This window comes from Rhinolophus ferrumequinum, chromosome 18 (assembly GCF_004115265.2).
Source record: "Rhinolophus ferrumequinum isolate MPI-CBG mRhiFer1 chromosome 18, mRhiFer1_v1.p, whole genome shotgun sequence".
NCBI classification, from domain to species: Eukaryota; Metazoa; Chordata; class Mammalia; order Chiroptera; family Rhinolophidae; genus Rhinolophus; species Rhinolophus ferrumequinum.
The window spans coordinates 24220329-24244472 of record NC_046301.1 but is presented as its reverse complement, the minus strand read 5'-3'; the positions used below and the strand labels follow the sequence as shown (position 1 = coordinate 24244472).

The 24144-nt window shown below is 51.4% G+C and overlaps 1 protein-coding gene and 1 long non-coding RNA gene across 6 annotated transcripts in view; one reads left to right on the top strand and one right to left on the bottom strand.

Moving 5' to 3' along the window:
- The first annotated feature begins 4385 nt into the window (after window positions 1-4385).
- Window positions 4386-11293, top strand: LOC117037470 (uncharacterized). The gene is made up of 3 exons (XR_004425525.1): window positions 4386-4469; window positions 7133-7179; window positions 10942-11293. It is a non-coding gene; the product is annotated as an uncharacterized LOC117037470 (long non-coding RNA).
- A 4506-nt stretch (window positions 11294-15799) lies between these two features.
- Window positions 15800-24144, bottom strand: part of FHDC1 (FH2 domain containing 1) — a 41081-nt gene continuing 32736 nt past the window's right edge. For all 5 annotated transcript variants that reach the window (XM_033133548.1, XM_033133546.1, XM_033133547.1 and 2 more), the window contains 2 exons: window positions 22262-22426; window positions 15800-20049 (listed from right to left, as the gene is read on the bottom strand). In XM_033133548.1, coding sequence (XP_032989439.1) covers window positions 18028-20049; window positions 22262-22426 — 2187 coding nt within the window. In that variant the 3' untranslated portion in view covers window positions 15800-18027. The remainder of the gene's footprint in view (window positions 20050-22261; window positions 22427-24144) is intronic.

The window sequence follows — 24144 nt, the reverse complement described above, 5'->3', positions numbered from 1 at the left end:
AGCATGCACTGGGTGCCCACTCCTAAGCGCCAGGGACACAAAGAAGTACAAGACACCAACAAAGTACAAAAGGGGCATCTGAAGGCACTGTCTAATCTCTGAGTGGCAGAGAGCGTGGAAGTGTGCTCTGCTGCTGGGAGGGGCAGCATACATGGGTCCTAAGGTGTGACAGGTCTCCAGGCAGCGGGGCGGGCGGGGAGGCAGCGGGGCTCTCCCAGTGAAGGTGGTTTGTTTTGCCAGGAGACTGGGAATTGTTAATGATGGAAAGGAAAGGTCCTTCTTGTCCTTCACCTGCCCCAATCACTTACCATCCCACGGGTATCGCTCCCTCCCCAGCTTTAGGAAAGGATTTTGCCAAAGTAGCTATGAGAGGCATGACTGCAAGGCGGGGGCACAGGGCCAGAGGCTCTGGGTGGAATTGGGAAGGACTGAGTTTTCTAGCTTTTCATCATGTCTGACTGAGCCCCAAGCAGAGTGGAAGTGCCAGACGTCCTAGGGCTCACCACCCACCCCTTAGAGAGCCCTCCCGCCTCTGGTCCTGGGTGAGGCTACAGGCAGTTGAGGTGTACCACTGGGACCCCAGCCCTGAACAGCACCCATCATTCATCTTCCCACAGTAACTGGGAGAAGTTTGAATGAACGACTGGCTGGAAGGAGGGGCAGTGTGAAGAGGCATAACTGTCTGTCTGTCTGTCTCTGGAAACCTCAGTCAAGTTCCAGGAGTCCAACTGCATCTGTTGGTACCACTCCCCCGACCCTCAGTCCCATTGAATTTGTTGTTGGCGTGAGAATGGCGCTGGCAGAAATGAAGAGGCAAAGAAATGCCATCCAGCTTACATACCGGAAGGCTGGGAAGGTTTGGCTGAGCATTCGGAGCTCTGCCACTGGGGGGTCAGACAAGGTCCCAAGAGTCCTGACCTGGAAGGGAAATTTCAGGGGTTTGAAGGTCACTGCTACCCCCACCTGCCACTCCTTAGAAAAGTACAAAGTGGGAAGCTCCACCTACACCTGCTGAGCAAGTACCCTGCTCTTTGTAGATAGCCGCTTCTGATCCACAATGTGCCTCCAATGCCACGTCCAAGGTTCAGAGCCTGAGGGTGGTACAGTTTGACACTTTCACCCCCGTCACTTGTTTTACCCCAGCCCCGACCTGCCTCAGTTCTGGCCATCCTGGCTCCCTGTGAGGAGTTACGCGCCTCTGTACTATAAACAACTGTATCACAGAGCAGTGATATACGAGTTTGTTTGACCAGCCTGCTTTCATGCACTAATATGTCATTCATGGTTCCTAAGCCTGCTGCACTGTGAATAAGCATGAATCAGATAGGAGAGGAGGTTTCCAGGGAGCCCTTCTTTATTCTCCTAAGTAAATGCACCACTGCTGCTGTCTTCTGAGGTCTGTCCTGTCAGGCTGAGATGGGAAACCTGGGCATGGATTGAAGTTTGCAATCCTACACCTGTTGGAGTCCGAAGAGCCCAGGGCCCCAGACCCCTGGGCACTGTATCCACTTTCTAAGTGACACGTGAACCTGTAAATTAAAAAAATAAAGAAAGAAGTATGAGTCATTGTACTTTGAGGGAGGGGAAGGTAGAGATCCTCTCCTCCTTCCTCCCACCCCTGGTTCTCAAGAGCTGGTTCTCTCTGCAAAGCAGGATTTTCTTGGTGGTGCCTGAACTCAGGTCCCCTTTTGGGTTGGTTCCGAGGACACTCAGCACACCAGATCTGCTGGCCCTGCTTCTGGTGGAGCTATGCCAAGAGGAATTTACTTGGCGGAGCTGGGATGTGACAAGTGGGCTGGGAGCCTCTTCAACCGGCAGATGTGCTATAGCTGAGGGCCTTGGTTCCCAAGGGCCAGCAAACTTCTGCCACCCTCTGTTTCAGAGCCACCTGCCTCCACCTCCCTTTCCAGGTAGCTCAGCTCTGCCCTGCCCATGGTGTGCGGCTGTGTGAACCCAGCTGCCCAGTGTTCTCACTTCTAGAGAACCACCTGCCCTTCCTGTCACCTGGGCGCTCAGCAAAGGCCCAGAGAGCACAAAGCCACTTTGAACTTGTACAGGATGTATTGATTTCAAGGCTGGGTTTCTCTTCCTACTGACCTGTGCTCTCTAGAGCTTTAGCCATTGTTTGATGAAGGAGTTAATCTCCCCAACTAGAGGCTACAACCACAGAAAAAGGACTCTGTGGAACGAGTCACAGAAGCTCGTGCGTGAAGGTCCTCTGTGCTCTCGCTATGCCTAGAAGGATACAGGAAGTGACCTGGGCCAAGTGATCTTCCCTGTGCAGTAGAGGAAAAGTGACGTCCATGCCTCATCCCACGTCACATAGTGGCTTCTTGGCTGGACCACCGCTGCCCCGCCTGCTGATTTTCAGTCAGCCTTCAAGGCACTGTCAGCTCATCTATCATATATTCTGTATGACAGTGACCAGTGCCTAAAATGCCTCCCATATTTCCACGATAAGCTCCTGTCTTCCTCCACCCACACATCCACCAGTGCATAAGCTCCTTGGGATTTTGTTTCTCTCGTTGCCACGACATCCCAATGCCTGAACAGTGACATGCAGTAGGACCTCAGGAAATAGTTGTGTGTTGACTGATGGGCTGGGAGTCCAGTGCCCTTTCCACGACTCTCATGTGCCCTTAGCAGCCCTGTGAACCAAGGCTTTAAGGACAAACCTCAAAGCAGAAACTCACGCAGGTGAATAAAACGGCGTCTCCTCACTAGACCCTTTACTGAAGTGGACTGGGCTAGTCGCAAACTGGACAAATAAGGAGAACAGCTCTGTGAATCACTCTCTTGGCTCCGGCTTTGGCACCAGCAAGGTGACCTCACCCACCACAAGGCAGGAAGAACTGCTGGGTGACTCACCTGCTGGAGAGCTCAGAACTGGCTGTAAGTTCTCCCTGAATGTGCAGGAGGCAGCGCTGAGAAAGCAGGCCCGGTGGGGGGAAAATCTGCGGAGCAGGACACCTGTGTGTGAGAGCCACCTGTTCAGTCTGTGAATGTGTGCAGAGAAAAGGGGCCTGAGAGATACGTGTATTCCAATGAGTGCTATTAACAGTGGGCGCCCCCAAGGAGAGGAGTGGCCTGGGGGGGGGGTTTCAGGGAGCGTGGCTCTGACTTCGTACTGTATATATTTGTATAGCATAAGTGTTTAAAATAAAAAACCTACTATGACTAATCAAAAATAAACATATTCTTCCTGAGAATTCAAAAGGGCTGTGGTGTCACCTCTTCCTTCTCTTGTCCTATTCTACCTGGGCTGTAGGCAAAACTAAAAAACCTGGCCAAACCATAGCGAAATAGTTGGCTTCAAAAAATACAGAAGAAAGCCTAGGCTTCAAATATTTAGACCCCTGAGGAATGAGGTCAAAGTTTTCATTGACCAACGGGTCAAATAGCTCGCTGGGTACCATGGACACAAATTGTCCCTCCAATCCCAAGCAACCACCTCCTTTTTTTCTATCTGCTTTCCCAGGTCTTTACTCCCTGGAGACACAGGCGGAGATGTGACTTACTTAATATCTAAATGACCAGGTCCTCTTCCAGTACAAACAGTGCACTAACAATACATAACGAGGCAGCACTTCCCAAACCTGGGGCTGCTCTGAATCCCCAGGGGGAACATTTGCTAGGCTTTGCACCCTGCTGACACTCCCTTGAGGTAGCTCTACCTACAGCCCAGGTAGGGAGGGAAGTGAGAGAGAAGGAGGAGGTGAGGAAAGGATTGGTATCAGCACAGCTGTCACAGGTTGAACTTCTTTCTTTAAAAAATCAGTTGAATTTATTATTATTATTTTATTAAAAAAAAAATAAGTTCCCTGGTGATTTTGACATCTCCTTATGAGGAGTTCCATAGCTATATGTCATTCTAACCAAGCTGGGCTGAAACAGGTCCTCAAGTCCTGCTTCCACTGAGATTGCAAAAGCTTGGAACTCCTTCAAGATGAGCATGAAGGTACTGGAGGGCGGCAGGATGGAAGTAAGTGTCACCGACGATGCTGAAATGATACTAGAGACCAACTTTTGGCACCATTTCTAAGCATAGGGAGCTCATTTCTGCCAGGAAGCTAGATATAGCCTGGGGGTTTCCTGGTCGGACAGGGCTGTGCTGACAATAGATTTCTCAGAGGCCCTTTGAGGGGGCCTGGCAGGGCATTGACTGCTGCTGCTGCTGCTGCTTCTGGAAGGGGGAGAGCCAAGGGGAAGTTGGACAGCAGAAGCTGCACCGGTGTTCAGCTTGGGCACTTGGCATGAGATCTGAGGTCAGGCGACAAAGAAGAAACTCAAAGAAAACAAACCAATCAACCGGCCTTGGGGGGTGGGGGCAGTGGGAGGAGGAGAATAAAGACCTGAAGGCAACGGTAACCCCCAAACACTTTCCCAGAGAGCAGCCCAGCCTGAAAGTCCAGTTCAGTAAATGGGTGGAGAGGAAACGAAAATTTCTCCTCAGCAAAGCCAATGTTGAAGTAAGTAAGCAGAAAGATAATTATTTCTCCCTCAGGTAATGAAGCTTCCTCAGTACGGCACTGGCACTGTCAAGACGGTTCTACTCCTCATTGAAAAGGATGCTTTTTAGGTTTCCATTTCAGGAGAGAGGAAAGAAAAGTTCCCCCGTCCTGGCCTGTGAGCACAGGTACAGAGAGGAGGTGCCCTGCCCAGGGCTGTGCCGTCAGAGGTGTCAGCCATGCCTCCTCCCTCCTGAGAATGGGGACAGCCAGAGAGCTGGAATGGCCTTTCCTAGGGTTTAGGTGTGGCAGGGACATGTCGTTCATCTCCCAGTCAAGGCTGACAGTTTGCCCAGGGGCCTTTCTCCCTTGATTCCGGATAACAGCTTGGCCGACTTCGAGGCTGGGGGCCCCTATTCCATAGGGGAGAGGGCTCGGGCTCAGAAGGGCTCTTGCTACATTTACCCCAGTGAGGCCCTACCCACTGGCTCCCCACAGGCTTTGCTTCTTCTCTGGATACCCAGGGCTATGGATTTACACACATTTACCCAAACGTGTAATCTTCTGTAGGGCAGATTTGTTCCTGCCACTGCTTACGATTCTTTGATAAGTTGTTGCCCCCCGTCCTTTGAGCTGCACCCAACTGGCACCACTTTGGTCTCCCCCGTGACCCCTCCCCGCTGCAGCCTCACCTCCCTGCTCCCCAGACATGTTACCCTCCTCCCAGCCTGGAACCTGACGCTCCAGCAACAGATACTCGCTGAGCACACTGTGTTGTTCTGACTCAGGCCTTTGCTCAGATACCCTGCACCCACTGCTTTCTTGACAAAATTCAATCCCAGTCGCCAGTTAACCACCCACTCTTGTCTGCCTCCAATGTCCTGGGTGACAACTTGTTCTTTTTTTTTAAATTCATCTCTATGCATGATAATAATTATTTTCTTGTCCCTGTCCCCTACTGGACAGTGACCTTGAGAGTTTCTCTAGGCCAGGTCCTAGCACAGGGTCAGGCACACAGTGACACTCAATAAAAGGGAAAGGAAGGGCAGAAAGAGGAGAGAGGAAAGTACCAGGTTAGTTTCTAAACTTGAGGTCCAAAGCTTTTCCATGGCAAACGTATCTGCGGTCAGAGCAGGGTCTAGGATAAGGCAAGAGAGACCCGTAATCTTAGGTTGTGTCGTGCAGGGCAGCACCCAACAGTGAGGTCTCCTTCAATTTTGTGCTCCGGGCACCTCTCCTCCCTCACCCTTGTCTTAGCCCTGCCCAGGCTTCATTTGTAGTCCTTGCAGCCCAAGTTCTCTCACTGATGTATAAATCCAAGGACTGTTTGCTGAGCTTCTACTGGATTCACTCTATCTGAGGTACGGGCATAATACAACTGGGCATGAGAAATGCACCGTGCCTGCCCTTGGATAATTTGCAGGATAGGAGAAGAGAAGATGATCGCAGAGCAAATCAAACCACATTTAATTACAAACCATTGTGCAGGCTGTAAAGGAAGGGGATACGTGGCTCTCAAAATCAGAGCTAATCAATGAAAGATGTGCCTTCCCCAGAGAAGAGAATCTAGAGTCTGCGCCAGACAACTCAGCCAGAAGACGCTCTTGTTCAGGAGGCCCCTCTCCAGGCCCTGCCTCCAGGCACTCAGCAGCTGTGTAGTAATCTGGCAGTACCTAGTGACAGTGACTGTACATAGGCTGGATGAGGCGGCAGTTCCTGAGCAACTCTCTCTGAGGTCTTAAGGGGACGTGTGTGGAAATGCTCACCATTGTGCGTGCGTGTGTGAGTAACCTAGGTGTCCATCAATAGAGGAATGGATAAGAACACTGTGGTAGCCACATACTAAGGAATCCTCTGTATCAGTAAGAATTAACAAGCCAGACGCACACACAGCGATGTGAAAGGATCATAAAACAGAGAGCAGAGTGAAGACACAGAATGGCATTCCTAGTATGCTATCGCTTATGTAAATTAAAAATACATTTCCAAAACAATGCTATATATTTCACAAGGATAGCACCTATAGAGACACACACACACACACATATCTAGAAAAGATACCAAATACATTATGGTGGGTGCCAACTGAGGAGAGGGGCAATGGGAGTGGAGATCAAAGATGAGAAATAAAATAATATCCAGCATGAAAGGGCTTTGCACAGACTGATGATAAGAACTGGGTCTGATCAGCTTTATTCTCTACTGTGGTCCAACACAGAGCAAGACAGTACAAAACCAACCAACCAACCAACCAGTGAAAACTCTGCCTCAGGACACTTCACAGGGGCATGGTGATTTCACTCCATTTTTTTCCCCAGGGGAATAGAAATTATTCCAACCTAATCCCCCACTTTAGGCTTAAGAAACCCAGGGCCCAGAGAGGGCATGTGAGTTGCCTCAGTCACACAGCATCTTGTTGGAAAGATGCAGTTTCTAGCCCCGAGCTAGCACTCTGTGTCCCACTCTCTGTCCGGTTCCATTTTCTGACCTCTGTGCCCAACCTCCCTGCAGTGTTTGTTCAAAGGGTTTGGCCACGTTTATGTTAGCACATGGGAGCCCAGTCTGCCGTAATGCACTAGCATTAACTGGCCCTTCCTGCATGGAGTTAAAGGTGAAAAACTCCACCTGAGCTGGGAAGTTCGGGTACTACTTTATATTTGTTTAGTGTTTTTTCCTCTTTCCAGGACAACGGCCTCAAAGCTCAGATGAGCTCATTGACTCACCTGGGCAGGTAAGTGCAGAACCTGGACAGGGCTTTAAGGGAGTGAGTCCTGTTTGGAGGAAATGATATCATCGTGGTGCTGAGGGCAGGAGGACCCAGCTTTCCCACCGCCCTGGCATTCACTCTGTCCCTGGCATGTCCAGAAGCCCTTGCATAGTGTGGGTACAATATGTTGATGTCAACAGTTTTGCTGGAACCCACAGACCCATAAAACTGCTGACAAAAGAACTGAACAGGGTATTAACGTGGGAGGTTGGTGGAGGTGTATGACAGTAACGTTCCTGAGACAGAGATGAGCAATAAGTGTGAGAGCCTCTTGTAGGAGCAGCCTTTGAGATGAGCTTATATCACGAATGCCCTCAAATCCTACATGGCCCAGCTTTTATCATTCAACCACAATGTACATACATAGGGAAAGTGCATATATCGCAAGGATTTCACTTACCCATATAATCAATGCCCTAAACAAATCACAGAGCATTCCCAGAACACAGAAGCCCTGCGTGTCCCTCTTAAGTCACTGACTGCCCTTCAAAGGGTCACCCCTACACTGACTTCTAACAGCATAGATAAACTATGTGTCCCCCATTTTAACCCCATCAGCAACAGGGTTCATAGGTATCAAAAGACAAGGAGAACTAAGTGACTTTCGAAGTCTTGGGCTTCCCCAGTGAATCAGCAGAGACCTAGCCTCTCGGCCAAGTCCCCGGGCTAGCCCCAGCTTGCCCTGCACCATGTGACATTGAGGGCCTCGTGCAGCAGGCTGCAGCTCTCTGCTGAGTCACCTGGGCCCTGTGGGGAGGGTACAGGTTGGAGACGTGATGTAAGTGGCTGGGACAAGCTCCTGGTACTTTCCTCTAAGAGGTCTCGATGGTGACAAACCTCAGAGCCTTAAAGATGTATTTGATTGTGGGACACGGCTAAACGTAGCCACAGTGAGAAGCAATGATCTAGTATGCTCATATTACTTTAGAATTTCTCTTTTAGAAATTCCTTTGGAGCCAGCTGATAAGCCATAGATTTTATCTTTTACCTTATCACATTGTGATGAAAGACAGGTGTAAGCCTGTTTGACCACCCACCATTTTTCTCACATGTGTACCCATGAGAAAACAGCTGCAGCCAATTGTCACTGAGCATACAGGAAATAGTCACGGAACAGACATCCCTAATAATTCCAATTACTATTTATTAAGCACATTCTATGCACCAGGATATCTTTCTCATTGAAATAAAAATCCCAAAAGGTAGGCATAATTTTCCCCATTTCACAGAGGAGAAACTGAGACTCAGATGGGAAGTGACTTCCCTGAGGTAACCCAGTTAGCAGAGTCGGGATTTGAACCAGGTCTGTCTGGCTGCAAAGTCCATGCTCTCCTCTGTCAATCCTCACAAGTCCTCAGAAAGGCCCAGAGGGGCAACCACAAAGACCAGTGATGGGCAAGCTTTTGAGCCCCTTCTGAGGAGGTGGCATAAGATGTGGGCAAACGAAGAAGAAGAGGGGGACCCCAGTGTCATGCAGGGTCTCCGGTCCCGCTCTCCGCACAGAACCCAGGACATGGTGAGGCCAAAAAGGAATGCCAACGGAGCCATGGATAGGGGATTCATACCACTATATTCTCGCTGGCGGCTGGGTTGGAGATACAGGAAGCAGGAGCCACACGATGCGCAATCCGTTGTCTGCTTCTCTGCCAACAAACCAACCAACCAACCAACCAACCAACCCCCTAGCCCAGCCATGGCAGTTATATTAGTGGTTAATGGCTAACAGGTAACAGCTGACGGCCACCCAGCCACAGCGGATAGCCATCTGATTACAGCTGATGACCATCTAACACCCGAGCCAGCATCTTTCCACGTGAGGCTGAGAGCCTGGAAACTGCTCTCTGGGACTCTGTCCCCACACCCAGCATCCCTACCTAACATTCTTGCCAAGAACCATTAGAATCAAAGAACAGCAGCCCTGATGGATCCTTGGAGGGCATGGAGCCCGACCTGGAGGAATGAGGAAACAGACATTTAGAAAGGATATGTCACTGGCCCAGGGTCACCCAAGGCAGGATGAGGAGGTCTGTGCTCTGTCCTCAGCATCTGGTGGCCTCCTTTTCCTGTCTTGCTTTCCTTGTAGCCAGGGTGGCAGGTTTGATGTGAGCAGAAGACCCCCCCCTCCAGGTGGCCCCACAGGGAAGTCAGGCTGTGGCGGCAGAGCCTCCCGCTCTGTGTGCTGCTGTGGGGTGTGCTGACCTTGAGGGAGACTCCGAGCACAGTGTGTTCCCTTGGCCTTTCCCTGAACCAACTGCTACCGTGTAGAGAGCACCTTCCCTTCGTGTAAATGTTGGGCAAACATTTTCCCAGAGGAGGGAAGTCACGAGTCCAGGCGAGAGGGAACCCCTGAAGACTTTGGCCTCGAGGATGAGAGCATGGGCCTTAGAAACAAATGCGTTTTATAGACCCAATAAATTAGGCACAACGTAGCTATGTGTTTTCAGGTGTCATGGAGCCCTGCCTTGCTTACTCTGCTGGAGGAAGATGCAGAAGTAGATACAAAGCTGGGTTCAGTGACCTGTCTAAGGTCACCCAGCTAGATAGGGCCAGAGTCCGGGTGAGGACCCCCTGCACTGCGTCAGCAGGCTGCCGTAGAGTCTGCTGGCCTCCTTGCGTGGCACACATTTGTCTCTAAAGCCTTCTTGGCCAGCCAGCACACATCACTCGACCTTCTGAGCAGCTGGCTATTCTAGGGCTCAGACTTAGAATAGCAACAATGGCAAACACTTACACTGTCTTAACATATTAGTCATTTAATTCTCAAAACTGCTCTGAAGTTACACAGGGCTATGATTCCCAAGCAGAGATGTGAAGCATTTTGCCCAAGGTCACACAGCTAATAAGTGGCAGAGCAGGCAGCAGCCTAGCTGCCGGTGGAGCGAGGGCACTCAGCCCGCCATCTCCTCAACACCCCCTGAAAAGTGTCGGGGCCTTTTGCAAATCAGGGATGAGGGAGTCATGTTTGAAAAGCCTACTGGCTGCTTCTCCCTACGCTCGGTGCTTGCGTACGCGGCTTAGGGTGCCCAGGGCAGATGAATGCAGCCCTACGATGGGGCTTTGGCTCCCCGAGAAGAAGCTGCTTCTCAGTGGGCCTGAGGGCTTGTGGGGTGGCCATGAGGTCCCCTTTTCTCTCAATGCAAAGTATAGGCCCCGTGCCTTCAGTTGGGAGACCTGGATGCCACCACCGTTACCTGCCTCGGCCAAGTAGGCAGACAGAGGCCAATCAGTGTGGATGGGGCCGTGGGCTGTGGTCCTCAATTATAGGTTCCCCTAAGACACAGGTCTCTGAATCTTCCCCTCACCCATTCAACTCCATCAGCCCACACGAGCTCAGTTCCTACTGAGTGGCAGCCCTTGCTGGGCCCTGGAGCGCTCCAGAGATGAAGAAGCACCCCCACCCTACCCCACACATGCACCCCAGGAGGTGCTTCACAGCCTAGCCCAAGAGTCAAACAAACACAGCCCACTGTTCTATGGGGCAGGTGGCGGCCAGCGTTTATAACCCCACGGGCGCTGAGAGTTCAGGGGAGGGAAAGTTCAATCGCCAAAGCAAAGGCCAGAGAAGAGTTGATGGAGGGCAGGAAGGCCAATCTGGACTTGGCGGGCGCATGGGCTTCCGAGGAGCCCCTGCACAACACAGATCTGGGCACCCCGTTTTAGAGTCCTTGCCAGAGCTTTCCGGAACGACGAACTTTGCTTTAACTCCCACTGAAAACCTGTCCTTAGGTGACTGTCCTGGTGCGCCAGTGCCCTGCCGATGGACAAATCCAAGAAGAATAAACAGATGCTGCCCAAAGCAACCATGGGCCCTACACCCAAAGGTGAGGATGAGTCTCCTAAAGCTTCTGCTCATGACTTTTCAAGGTGCAGCGTGGCCTCCCACGAGGTGACCCCGCCAAGGGAAAGTGGCCTCCAGGGTCTGTAGATCAGCTTCGCCAGAGTGTGGGCAGTCATTTCACAGGTTCAGAGTCTTCCAGCTGGAAGGGACGTGTTGGCCTCCCACCCAGGGAGGCAGGACAAGCGGCTTTGGCATGAATTTCTCCTGTCCCTGGTGATTTATCTCCATTTTTCTTTGGAACAAAACAGAATAAGATGAATCCCACCACCAAGTTTTTATTGCCCTGTTTCAGTTTAAACCATCTCAGCGGCCTCGTCCTGCTCATCTGTATGCACGGTGCCACACCTCCTCCGTCCCCGTCGTTCTCCTCCATCATGCTCTAGCTCATTGGGGTTCCTCCTCCAGCAAGGTGTCCCCGGGCTGAGCATGATGTCCAGATGGGGACTAACTAGCTGGACCTCACGCTGGGTGCTATCGCTCCATGAATGTGGCCAACATGGTGCTTTGGCTAGCTACGTGAGACCACTGGCTCACACACTTCCCTTTGACCTCTCCCAGAAGGAATCCCTCCACTGAAAAGTGGGAATGACAAGTTCTGGGTCACTGGGACAGTGGGTGTGTGCTGAGCAACTATCGGCAAAGCCGTGAGCTTTTTGGGAGAAAAGCACTAGCCAGAGTTCAACCTGTTAGGAGCTGGCTGAGAAAAGCAGGGGATCGGGAAAAGGCTGAGAGCATTTAGTACCTCGTCCAGGTGCTTATCTAGTGACTATTTCTATTGCACTGGAGTCAAACCTGAACTTGGGAGTAGGAGTCCCTGTGGGGGTGGGGAGACCGTTGTGCTGTCTGTCATCAGTGGCAAGAAGTCTGCCCGGCAGGCAGCCCACTTCTTTCCTCTCCTCCCTGGGGATGAGTCAGCAGTGGGAACCACTGGTGCCCTGGGAAAGAGGAACATACAGCTGACCAAGAAGGCTGATGTCTCCGTTCACCCACAGCTGAACGCAGGCACTGTTCTTTCTGCCAGGGCAACTTCCAAAGCTGAACCATCATTTGAATCCAAATATAGCTCAACCCCCTCTACTGCGCCTTCCCAGACTGGCAAAATAGTTGTCCCTGAAAGTAGCAAGATTTGTCCAGATTCTCCCAGCAAGTTTCTTGGTCCAATGGGGAGCCGTTTACAGCATGAAGTGGTGAAAGGTAAATTAATCTATGTTGACGGCTTTGGAAAGCACCAGGGCTCAGTCTTCCTTCCAGGGAGTACTTCCACACTTCAAAAGTGGCTGGGGGAGGAGGGTGGGGTGTGTTTGTGGGGGGTGGGTTGTCCAGCGTCCCTTCTGCCCGCATTTTGAGCATGCTCATTGCTCCCATCCTGCACTGAGTCAGCACCCTGGAGAGCTGCACCCCACCCCTTCCTAACTAGTGAGGTCAGCACACAGGCTGGCCTGCCTGGCCCCAGTACACAATCACTAGGCAAGGCTCCCAAGAACTGAGTTGAAGTCATGCTCATGAATGCTGCGGAAAACTCCAGAAGCCAAGAGGCCCAGAGAACAGGGCTCCAAAGATTAGCTATGCTGACAGAATCTCACCATGGGCACTGAGATGGGTGTGACATTGTTCAGTACTTATTAGCAAATTGCTTCATAGATGCTGCATTACAATCTTCCTAAAGGGCAGCCATTGCAAAGACTCATGAAGTGTCACTTCCTCTGGTCCCCTGATGCCATTGTTCTGGAAGCTCTGATGCTACATGACCAAGAGCTCCAGACTCAAAGGAGTGACCGAGCATCCGATTGGAGGTGCTCCTGTTTTAAGATCCAAGTGAGACCACTTTCTCAAGCTTCAGTTAGGCAGCTCCCCCTCTCACCGGGCGCTGAGGTGAGTTGATGTCTCTGCATCGCTTGCGCAGGAGGAAACAAACCTGATTGCCCGACAGACGCTCAGAGAGGGGCCCAGCCCTGACAACAGCTCATGAGCCACACAACAGAACCCCAGCCTCTGGCCTCTCTCCAGCCCACTGTTTCTCAACAGCAGGGTGAAACATGAACCCCTGGGAAATTGTTTAAAATGCAAATTTTGAGGCCCCACCAGAAAGATTCTGACTTGGCATCGGTCTGGGGTGGGGCTGGGAATCACCCACCAGCCCTGGGTGATTCTGCTACACACAGGCCCACGCCCCACTGTGAGAAAGTGGGGGCCACGATGTGCTCAATACTGTCCGAGGTCGGGGGGGCACCTTGGAGAGCTCACTACCTGCAGTGAATGTCCAGGTCCCACTGACGTGACCCACTGGCCCAGCTCCTAGCTGCCCTTGGTTCATGCGGCCATGGCCCTAGCTACACAGGGGCCTTGCCACAATCCTGCCATCTTCTCACTTGTTATCAGGAGGCGACGGGAGTGTGGCTGATCCAGACTTCCTCCTGGAAAGCTGAAAGCACAGGGCGTACCCCCTTCTGTTGGGCCAATCTGCTCTCTATTAGGGAGAACAGATAACAGGTAGTCTCTGATAAAGACAGAGCCTACATTCACTGGAGCTGGCCTAGGAGACGGGAGTCCCTGTGTCTGACCCAGAGTGGAGAGGCCTTTTCTCACCTAGCAGTGGCCAGTGAACGTTACTGGGGCCCTCAGGCTGCAATGGCACAGCCTCTACTTGAAGTCCTGAAACAGGGCAGGGATGTTCCTGACCCCCTGGTATTTTCCTCTAGAAAGCCTGCCATGAGTGAGGTTCTCTTCCGTGAACATGCTGGTGCCACAGTCCACCCGCGGATGGATTAAACAGGTTTCCAGTGGGCTGTCCTGGAAACCTACCTATAATGCATGACATCGTTGCTCTGGGAAAGTGCATTCCGAACTCCTCAAATCCAATTGTGGGCAAACTTGGGGACCGTCATCTGCCTGTGAGTGAGGGGCTGCTTGTATGACTCAGCCCTTGAATCTCTGAGGAGGCAGGGGAAAGCTCAGGCCATGATTCCCAAGGCCGGACCCGAACGTGCCCGTGGGACCTTCCAGCAGCATCCTCACAGAAAGGCTCCGCCGTCTTCGTTCCACAGGCTGCTGGCCAGGTTGTGCCAGGCTCTGGTGAGCTCTTGGTCAAGGGCCCATGAATGAGGGCTGCTTGGGGCCAAGACCTTTTTGCAGGAGGGGTCCAATTGTCCTACCCACCAACCAGGAAGCCAAGAGGCTCGTGCAGAGCTCTGGCCTGGGAGGCAGAAAAGCCATTATCTTCAACTACAAGAATGTGACTTCTGTCTTCACTGAGGTGATCCTGTGAGCCCTGGGGCTTTTTACTGGAAGATGTTTGCAGATGAAAACCGCCCCCAGGGAGAGGTCACTCTGGGGTATGTTTTCAACCTTGCCACAGATTCAGTCCAGCTGTGTGCTGATACCCCATCCATGCTGAGCAGGGTGACTTGGCAGACCCACTGGCCTCCATTTTGCTTATGCTCAGGGCCCAAATATTTTAAAAAGTACTTAGTGACCAGATGCAATGTCCCTTACTCAAATTTGATGCTTATATGTGGGGAAACAGCCAAAAAAAAAAAAAAATTGGAAGGAGGCAGGACTGTAGCATAAAGAGGGAGGACTGTAGCATAATTAAGAATTAAGAATAAAGTCTAAGTTTCAATAGAAAATTCTGTGCAAGTGCAAAATGTCATCATTGCCAGATGGGAGGAGTTGAAGAGATTCCATACCCTTAGAGGCAGAAATTAATTTGCACACCTTAGAAAGTTGAATTAAGAGTTCTACCAAACTATTCTGGAGCCTCTCACCATAAAACGTAAATATGCAGAATCTGGAATCAACAATTAGGAAACTGTGACCCTGAATCTCAGCAGGTATCTTCACGAGGCATTGTGGAACACAGGCTCCTTGTGAAACCCATAAATGACAGGGTAACAGGACTACTACTTGAGACCTTTTTTGGGGTGTAAGTCACTAACCCCTGATATAGCAGGGCTGAAAGTGTAGAGAGGAGTCCCGTGTCCCAAACTGCTCTTAACAGGCAAAACCAGGCTCCAAATGCCACACAGTGCAAGCAGCAACTCATGAGGCGTCACCTATCCTCCCATCCAGGTTCAGGGATATTCCTCTAACCTACTTACAGATGAAGTGGGAGAGTGGCCAGGACTACAACTTGATGTGAAATCCCAAGGCATGAGGTGCATTTTATGCACAACCCCCCTTTCCTGTCAAATAAGCACCAGCCCTGCATTTGAAATAAGACTCCACCTCCCTCCCTCCCTGCTCATTCCTGAGGCGGCACAAAGGTGAGCTGTGATTTCCCAATAGTGTCCTGAGCCCAAACACATGAGGACACACAGCAGCAGATCCAGACTTGCCGGCCCCACGGAGATTGCACAAAGCTTGGCCCCAGATGTGGAATAATGGAGCGTGTATGAAGTGCTGAACATTCCAGCGAAGGCTGTGTCAGATGTTTGCCTGCATTCCCAGAGGTCTGGCGCAAGGCCCACTGCCTAGGCCCTCAGCTGAATGCAGGTTCTCTGCTACCAAGAAGACACACACCAACAGCCTAATTCTGGTTCTTGACCCTTTTGAGAACAAGACTCCTGTATCCCAACCTTCCCATTCCCCCTGCATGCAGCCTTCCTCTCCACCTGGAAAACAACACACACACACACACACACACACACACACACACACACCCCAGAATAAGTTGAGGATAAAACACAATCTCATAAACAGGAACTTTATTAAACTACATGTTACGTAAAATAACATATAAATGGACCTTTAAATACATTGTTCATCTGAAACAATTTTATATAGAAACTTATTTACATTTCTCCATTATATACTTAAATTATTTTTTCCAAGCTTACTACCGATAAAAGGTAATAGAATGATCACCTGCTCACACAGATGCGAACGCAGAAGTTGTCCAGAGGGCTAAGTAACTAAAATACCACTTCTCAGGAAACTCAGCTTATTAGGTTTCAAAGCAACGACTCATTCTGGAGGTGCTTTCTTCTGAGCAGGCCCTTATGTGAGGTCTCTGCTGTAGAGATGCTGGGAGTGGGTTCTGAGGAGCTGGTCCCAGGGCCGAGATGGGTCCTTGGCTGTTTGTGATGATTCAGACTCTTGGAGTTAGAAGGACCCTTGGCGACCACCATCGAAGCCACGCCTCCACTTCTACAGACTGGGGAACAGAGGCTTAGGGACAGGGAGTGAGTGACTTGCCTGTTACATGGCATCAGCAGGGACTCTGGTTCCTAGGGTCCCGCCTAGGGGTCCCAACCCTGTCACTCCACAAATGCACAAGCTTTTGACCTCTTTCATCCATTTCCCACCTACCCATGGGACCTATGTTTTGAACGTTGTTGTCTGAAAGGTTAAACAGATGATTTCTTAGGCTTTTTGAAATGGTGAAAAACGGTTCAGGATTCCCATCAACCTGGTAATATCTACTCGGGGCTATTTTTACAAGAGGTTTTGTAGTCAGGTGCCTCACTTCTTCAGCCATCAAATTTACCCTTTCATAATAGCTGACTTGTGAAAATTGAATTTCCAGTTAATTTGGATGCAAGGCAACACTGTACAGGAGGAAGACTGTAATACATCCTATTTGCCAAATCCATCTACCACTGTTGGATCTGAAATGAGGTTTCACTAATAAGTGACCAAAAGTGAAAGAAAGGGGCATTTAAAAAAACAACAACAACAACAAAAGAGCTTCAAGAATCCCCCCATTTCCCCATTAGTCCAAGAGGAAAGTAGTAAAGGGAACACTGGGTAGAAAAAGTCCATGTTTCCCCCTTTCTTTTGAATGAAACCTTTTTTTTTTCTTTTATCAAATTTTTCTTGATGGCATAAATTTTTCTAAAAGTAATTTCATTTTTTTTGGTTGGTGTTTAAAAACTTGATTTAGTTTTTGTCAGGATTTCTCAGGATTTCAAAACCACTGTACCAAAGAACAGACGTCAACACTTGAAAGTATCACTGTTGATAGAGATAGAGATAGAGATAGAGATACTACAGGCTCCAGGTCACATTAGAAAAGGAGGAGGGGCTGGAAGCAGGCAAAGAGAGAAGAGGGGAAAGAAAGACTGGGAAACAGTAGGGTTTATTCTTCCCTGTAACCAGAGCGAACACAAGTCATAGCAGCTTCACTCAGTTTTACAACAAATATGCAAATGGGAAAACATGGCAGGGAAAGGTGTGTTCAGCTGAACAGTCCCAGATGCCTTTCCATCAGAATACGGCACTGCTACATTCTGGATGATCCGGCATTCTCTCAGGGGCTGCCACCTGTTTGCAGGGAGGCTCGCCCCACAGCCATGGCCCCTTCCCCGCCCCCCCAGGAGCGCATCCCTCTGCCCATGTACCTGCCCGGCACACACAGGAGCACCCACTTCTGTCCATCAGTTTCGCCTTCCCTCCTGCTCACATGCAAAACCTCACCCAAAGTCATGCAGGGAGAGGTGAGCAAGGCAGAAAGTCTTCAAGGACGCAGTGCCAACCACAGAACACCGAGGGCATGTAGAGCAGCCCAGTTGCCAGCAATGGATGGTGTGCGGACAGGTGGAACCCCGAGGCCAGGGAATGCAGGAAAATAAAAAGATCTTCAAATGAAGGGGTGTTTCTTCTGTCTTTTTTTTCGGAGGCATTCACTCTGCGAAAGGAACCAACTAAAACAACATGGAATTTTTATATTAAAAAAATAAGGCTTTGATGTACAAAAACCTGCCCAAATTCATTTTTTCACTCATTACATAAGAAGGGCACCTTACACGGCCGGGTCTTTATTTTGAAGGAGAGGGTTTGCTCGCACACACCTCCGGGGTGTATGTGGGGGGTGCCGGCCCAACATTGGGGTGAATGGGGACTTGACGGGAGTCAGCACAGCAGGTGGCAGTCCACAGGCCTCCCGGACTGTGCCTTCAGTGACAGGAGCTTGACGTGGAACAAACATTCGGCGCTGGCCTCATGACAGCCGCAGGAGATGAGAGAGCACAGGCACATCACTTCCACAAGGGATTAAGGATTTTCCCCAGCGTGGTCCGACTGGAGTCTTTCAGTCTGAGGGAGGCCCTTTCGGCAGTCCCTCTGCCTGTGTTGGCACTGGGACCCTCAGGAGACTCGGGACACCTTTTGGGGGTCCGGGCGCTCACAGCCCGCCGTAGGGTGCTGTCCTTGGGGGCATCGTCAGGGCCGCCCTTCACTCTCAGCTGCCGCTGGGACACTGTCCGGATGAGGCCGGGGGCTTTGGCCACAGGAGGGAAATCTGTTCTCATGCACCGCGATGAGGAGGCCACTGTGTTGCGAGCAAAGCTCGGGAGGTGGGGTGGGGCACGGGGGGCACTGGGGGTGGGCGGGGGCTTAGGCTCTTCTTCAGGGCTCTGGGGGCCCTGGGAGTTGGAGCGGCAGATCTTGTTTTCCTCGGATTTCTGTCTGGGGACGTTCCTGAGGGGCTTGGCGCTGGGCTTCTTGACGGATCCCTTGTGCTGCAGTGGGGTCTCCTTCCCCGGCCGTGCGCTGCCGGAGCCGACCCTCGCTCGCGGCCTCGGCTCCTCGGTCACCGCGGCTACCGCCCCAGCCCCCTTCGAGGACCTCTTGGGTGATGTGTCTGAGGTGCCCTTCATGGAGCCCTGGCGCGGGCGCGACCACGGTGCATCTGTGCTGCCGGGGGGCTCCCGAGGGGGCTGCTTAGAGCCCGTGGAGCCCCTGCTGGCCCTGGAGATAGGCACGACTTTGCGCATGCTCGCACTCTCCGAGGATGTCAAGGTCCGCACCGCCTTGGGCGCCGCTCCCTGGCTCCGGGGGACAGTCTCCATGTTGGGGGCCCCCTGGGATGCTTCTTTGAGGGAGTTTCTCTTTGGTGCTATCACATCCTTCTCTTTGGCGGGTCTGTCCTCGGAAAGGCCACCCTTGCAGCTGGGCCCACTTTTCTCGGAGGCGGGAGCAGAGGCCTCCCCAGGGGGACTGGATACAGGGTTAGAGGACACTTGGCTGCCACCGCTCTCCCCTGCCCCAGACACAGAGCCATCCCCGTCACCGCTCTCCCCTGGCTCCCCACCGCCAGGCCTGGAGTCAGTTCCCTCTGAGCAGTCCAAGGTCAGCGAGCAGTCAGTGGTGTCTGAGACATAGAACACAGGCCCAGGATCTTTGTTCTCAGGTTCGCTGCTGGGCTCATCAGGGGCAGCCCCTTCACCCTGCGGGGCGGGGCTGAGACTCCCCTGGGCACCTCTAACCACAGGGGTCAGGCTGTCATTGTCAGGGTCAGCGCCAAGGGGCTGCAGGATTCCATCTCCCGGAGACACGGGCTCTACTGGGAGGAAGTCGTTCAGGATCAGCTGGGGTGTCTCCTGTGGGCCCTTGGGACCCTGGAGGTCAAACTGAGCCAGCCCGGTCACCAACTCATGCTCCTTAACCCCCAGAGCCAATGGTGAGAGTGGAGGGGACCAGGTGGGCCCCAGGCTCACAGGCTCGCTGTTCCTCTTCTGGAGCCTGCTGAGCCCCCTGCGACCAGCTCGGAGCAAAACCGGGGCGGGTTCCTCGGGCTGGGGGACTACGAGCTGGCCTTGCCAAGCTGAGGGTGTGTCGGGGGTTTCCTCCTGGCCATCCGAGGCCTGAGATCTGTGTGTGCGGTTGGAGTCCTGGTCACTTGGCTCTCCAGGCTCCACCCAGGCCACTGCGGCCCGGGCCTGCTGCGGGCTGCTCCAGGGCAAGCTGTTGAACTTGTGTTCCTCCGGGTTGCCGGTGGAGCTCTCCAGGAAGGTCAGCAGCTCCCGGTCACTGGCGGCGCCCAAGGAGAGGCGGGAGCGGCGGGCGTTGGGGGGTCGGCAGGAAGGGCTGACAGGCCTGCGGCGCAGAAAAGGGGGCAGGTCCTCCGCACCCTTCTTGGTCAGCAACTCCACATCATTCTCACTGCTGCTCCGGCCAAATCCCACAAGCTCCCCAGCCGCCCAGGAGCGCCGCTTCTGCTCCAAATCCTTTAGCCTCTGCAGCCGCCTCAGCTCTTGCATCTCCCGGTCGTGGTTGTCCTGATGGAGGGATGGAGAGAAGCCCAAAGATGCATGAGACACGCGGTACCCGTGTGCAATTCCAGAGCCACCTACTCTAAGACCCCAATGAGAGAGACATACGTGTGTGGAGAAGAGACCTGGGCCATGAGTGTCACTGAGAGACGGTGTGAGTGTGGGAGGAGGGCTCGGTTCTTCCAAAGCTATGTGGGGGTGACCGGAAGAGCACACTGGGCCTGCCCCAGGAGTAAGAGTCTGTCTAAGGTTGTTATCGGATCCATGGGCCCAACTTGCAGCTTTCCAGTCACGGCATTGTCTCCGCAGTGTGAGCTGTGATTGCACACATGCACGGTTGTGACCACAGCTCTGAGGAAACCCAACTTGCTTCTCAGCAGGACAATACAAAAAGGACTTCCAGGAGAGTGCTATTTAGGCAACGGCAGAGAAAAAGACTATGGGTGTTAAAGAGGAAACCTGAAATTGTACCTCTGTGTTGCATGGAGACACACTCACTCACACACACGCTCCTGTGCAGCACATTCTACTTAACAAAGATTTAGACCAGGGGTGTCCACACTGCGGCCCGCGGGCCAAGTGCGGCCCATGACCCATTGTTAATTAGCCCGCAGCAAATTCCAAAAATATATTTAGTTTACTTAAATAAACCAGGTGAGGCAATACGTACTTCACCTCGAGTGAGTGGCCCGGCTGTTTGTGTATTTTACCGCATATGGCCCTGGGTGAAAAACGTTGAGAAAAGTTTGGACACCCCTGATTTAGACGCATAAATGTACACCCAAGATATTAAGAGAGGCCTTTCAAATCTGTTCTCTGACTGCTCCCTGGTTAAAAAAAAAGACACACACACCAGAAGTGCCAGGGCTGCACTGTCCCTTATGCCCCATGCCCTTCCCACAATCAGAGAAGAGGATTTGCCTTACAAATCCTTCTACCTTCCACCCTGCTCCATGTACCCAGCCCTTCTCCATCAAAATGGAACCAGAATAAATGCATACTCCAACCACACTTTGCTGTCTGGCTGTGTACTTTCAATATATTTGTGTCCTATAAATATGTGGATTTCACAACCCAAATCTGTTATCGGTAGCACTTTTTACTTAAAATCAGTTTCCTCAAATGGTAGATATTCCTATCCAAGTTTCTGTGAGGCTCTGGCTCTGGCTGGCTAGCTGCCAGAGCTGGGGGTGGGGCCAGCTCCTGGCTCTGAGAGCAGCTGGGCTGAGAGCATCACACAGGTGGCCTTGAGGGCCTAGAGAATTCTGATTGGGAATGAGGGCCTTAGAAGGAGTCCATTTGGCACCTATCATCCACCGCTGCCTTCCCTGCTGAGCTCACTGTTTGGACAAGGCAGAATAAACGTGGACACAGGCTGAGTCTCCTTCTCTAGGCTAGACAGGAAGGAGGAGCAAGCACTCAAGGAACTCTGACTACTCACTGAGGGCTGGGGTGACATTCCACCAGTCCCTCAAAGAAATTCAACTATGGACAAATCTGCTTTTAAAATATAGAGGAAGAGATGATGCACAAGTATTCGGTTTCTCATCACCACCCGAAATGAAGGGAGATGAGTTGTTTTGTTCTTAATTGAGATTATCTGCAAAACCTAGTGACCCAGAGACTTTTTCTGGCTTCGGCAATGAACTCAGAGATGAGTGGAATTGCTGGTTGAAGGGCCAGGTGTGCTCAGACAGCAGCAAACTCCCTGAATAGCTGAGAATTGCAAAGCCTGCTCTGGCCGAGGACAACAGGGTTCCCATGGCGCTACCTCCGTGGCGATGGCTACAGTGCTTGACACAGTGAGAGAGGCTTCCGGTCACCCCACTGCGACAAAGGTCTCCTGGAAGGGGATATGCTCTCCAGGGAAGGGGGATGAGAAAGATATTTGGGACCTTCCAAGAGACTCTGTAATATTGTGAGTGCCATCGTAAATAAACCTTACTAACCAAATGCTGTTAGGGCATGACAGCGAGTGTTTGGTATGAGGCAGCCAACTGCTAGAGTCCTGGTGGTACGGAAGTGCTTGGGGCTGGAATGACAGAGCCACTTCCCACTCATCCCCACCAAGAGCCTGGCAAGGCTGCCTGGGCCTGACTTTCCTGAATCCCCAGAAATGCTGAACCATCATTCTGTTATGGGCCGAGGGCTGGGTCAGGAAGAAGAGAAATAAAAACCCCAAACAACTCAGGGAACACAGAGATGTCACCAGCCATACCTTAACCGCTTTGTTGAATCTGACACAAAAGTCTCTAAATATCTGAAGGCATTCATCCAGTTTCATGGTTTCTTTGTCTTCGCAGAAAAAATCTATGAGGGTGTGGGCCTCCTCTTGGAGCTGTTGTTTCCAGTGCTCCAGTTCTGTCAGCTTTTTCACAGAAAACTGCGGGGACACAAACAAGCACGCGCAGAAGTGAACACGGAGCGGACCAGGCGCCCGGCATCTCGTCTGCTGCCCAGGGAAGACGTGCTCCTGGGTTAAGCTTTAGGTGTCGGAAAAGGGAAGGTTTATTGCAAGTCCAATGCGTTCAGAGCCAAAAGAAAATTCATTTCACCCAAACAGACCTGAGCGAAGCAAGGTGTGTGAGGTCTGGAAGCAATAAACGAGATTGAAGAGCCTTAACCCGTAGAATGCCACTAAAAATGTTCACCTTTAATGTCACTGAAGAAAATGACACAGGTATATAGTTGGGTTTATTAAGGAAGATCCATTCTGCATCTGTTCTAGTCTCTCTTAAAACTGAGTCTTATACTAGCTAAGACTTTACTTTAGGGACCCAGGTGTCACGTGTTCTATTGACGAGTTGTCCTGTTGACATGAAAGTTTAAACTTAACCCCAAAGGAGCTACGTCTGAGTCAGTGTCACCCCCACAGGACTGAAGCCCTCATGCGTAGACGCAGACCCCAGCCAGGGTTTCTTATCCAGGGGTGCTTATCTAATCAGCTTGGGATGCTCTGTCGAAAGCCCATGCAATTTAGTAGCTGTGGGTGGATCTAGCATTAATAGCTTATTAAATCCCCCAGGAAATTCTGGGGGGGGTACCCACGGTTAGGAATTACAGCCCTCTACAAATCCATCCTCTTGACTTCTTCATTTTCTCCTACTTCTTCTAGGACAAAGTCTCTAATGTCCCTATAGATCCAGGTGCTACCTCAATGAACAAGTGGGACTGAAAGAAGCTTACTCTCTGCCAATGAGCTCCAGGCCTTTTGGGATGGGATCCCCAAGGGCCAAAGGGCACAAACACACTTCCCCGACAGCTGTTCAATGACAGCTGGTATTGAGCTGGCCTGAGGAAGCAGTGTGGTCCGAGGAGCCACGGCCCGACAGAGAACTGGGATCATCACATTGAGGCCTCCTGTTGCTTCCTTTCGCACTGGGTAACAAGGCTTTTAGGAAGAAAGAATGTGTCTCGCTTTATGCACTCAGGTGTGTCATGTTTTTAAGGAGGCTTATTTTTGAGAAACTTCTTGAGTGGGGTGACAGGCCCAGGTCACAGGGAAGTGACAGGCTGCCCACCCTCCAGCAGTCGAATCGCTGCTTGAACATGCTTGGAGAGCTACAGAACCTAAAGAGAAATTCCGAGGAGGCGCATCACCTCCGACCCACTCCAACACACTCTCCTCCTTAAAAGCCCTTTTCTTACACCAAACACATTCAAGAGATAGTAGGAAACCAAAACTATTTAGCAAACCAAATACCAGAGAAAGTAACCATCTGAGTCAGTAGCCCAAGGCAGTGTGTGCATTCGTGTTGTATTCTTTATGGAGAGAAGGGTATTAATGAAAGGGTAAACTTTTACCTGCCATTCTTCCACAGATGGAAAGATGGATTCCAGCCAAGAATAGCTCAACTGCAGAAAAAAATGGGACTCTTGACAAGCATCTACATAGGAGCTTACTCCACCTTGTATGTCTCATCATTAGAGTCCGGGGGACTGAGGGAATACCGGGAAGGGATAACTTAATGCATTCAGTCACCCTTAGGACCTGGGAAAGTGAAATATTCTGAACACCGATCTGACGAGCCACAGTGCTTATTCTCTGAACCCTGCCCACATGACTAGAGCCACAAACAAAAAGGTTCAGACCTCACTGGC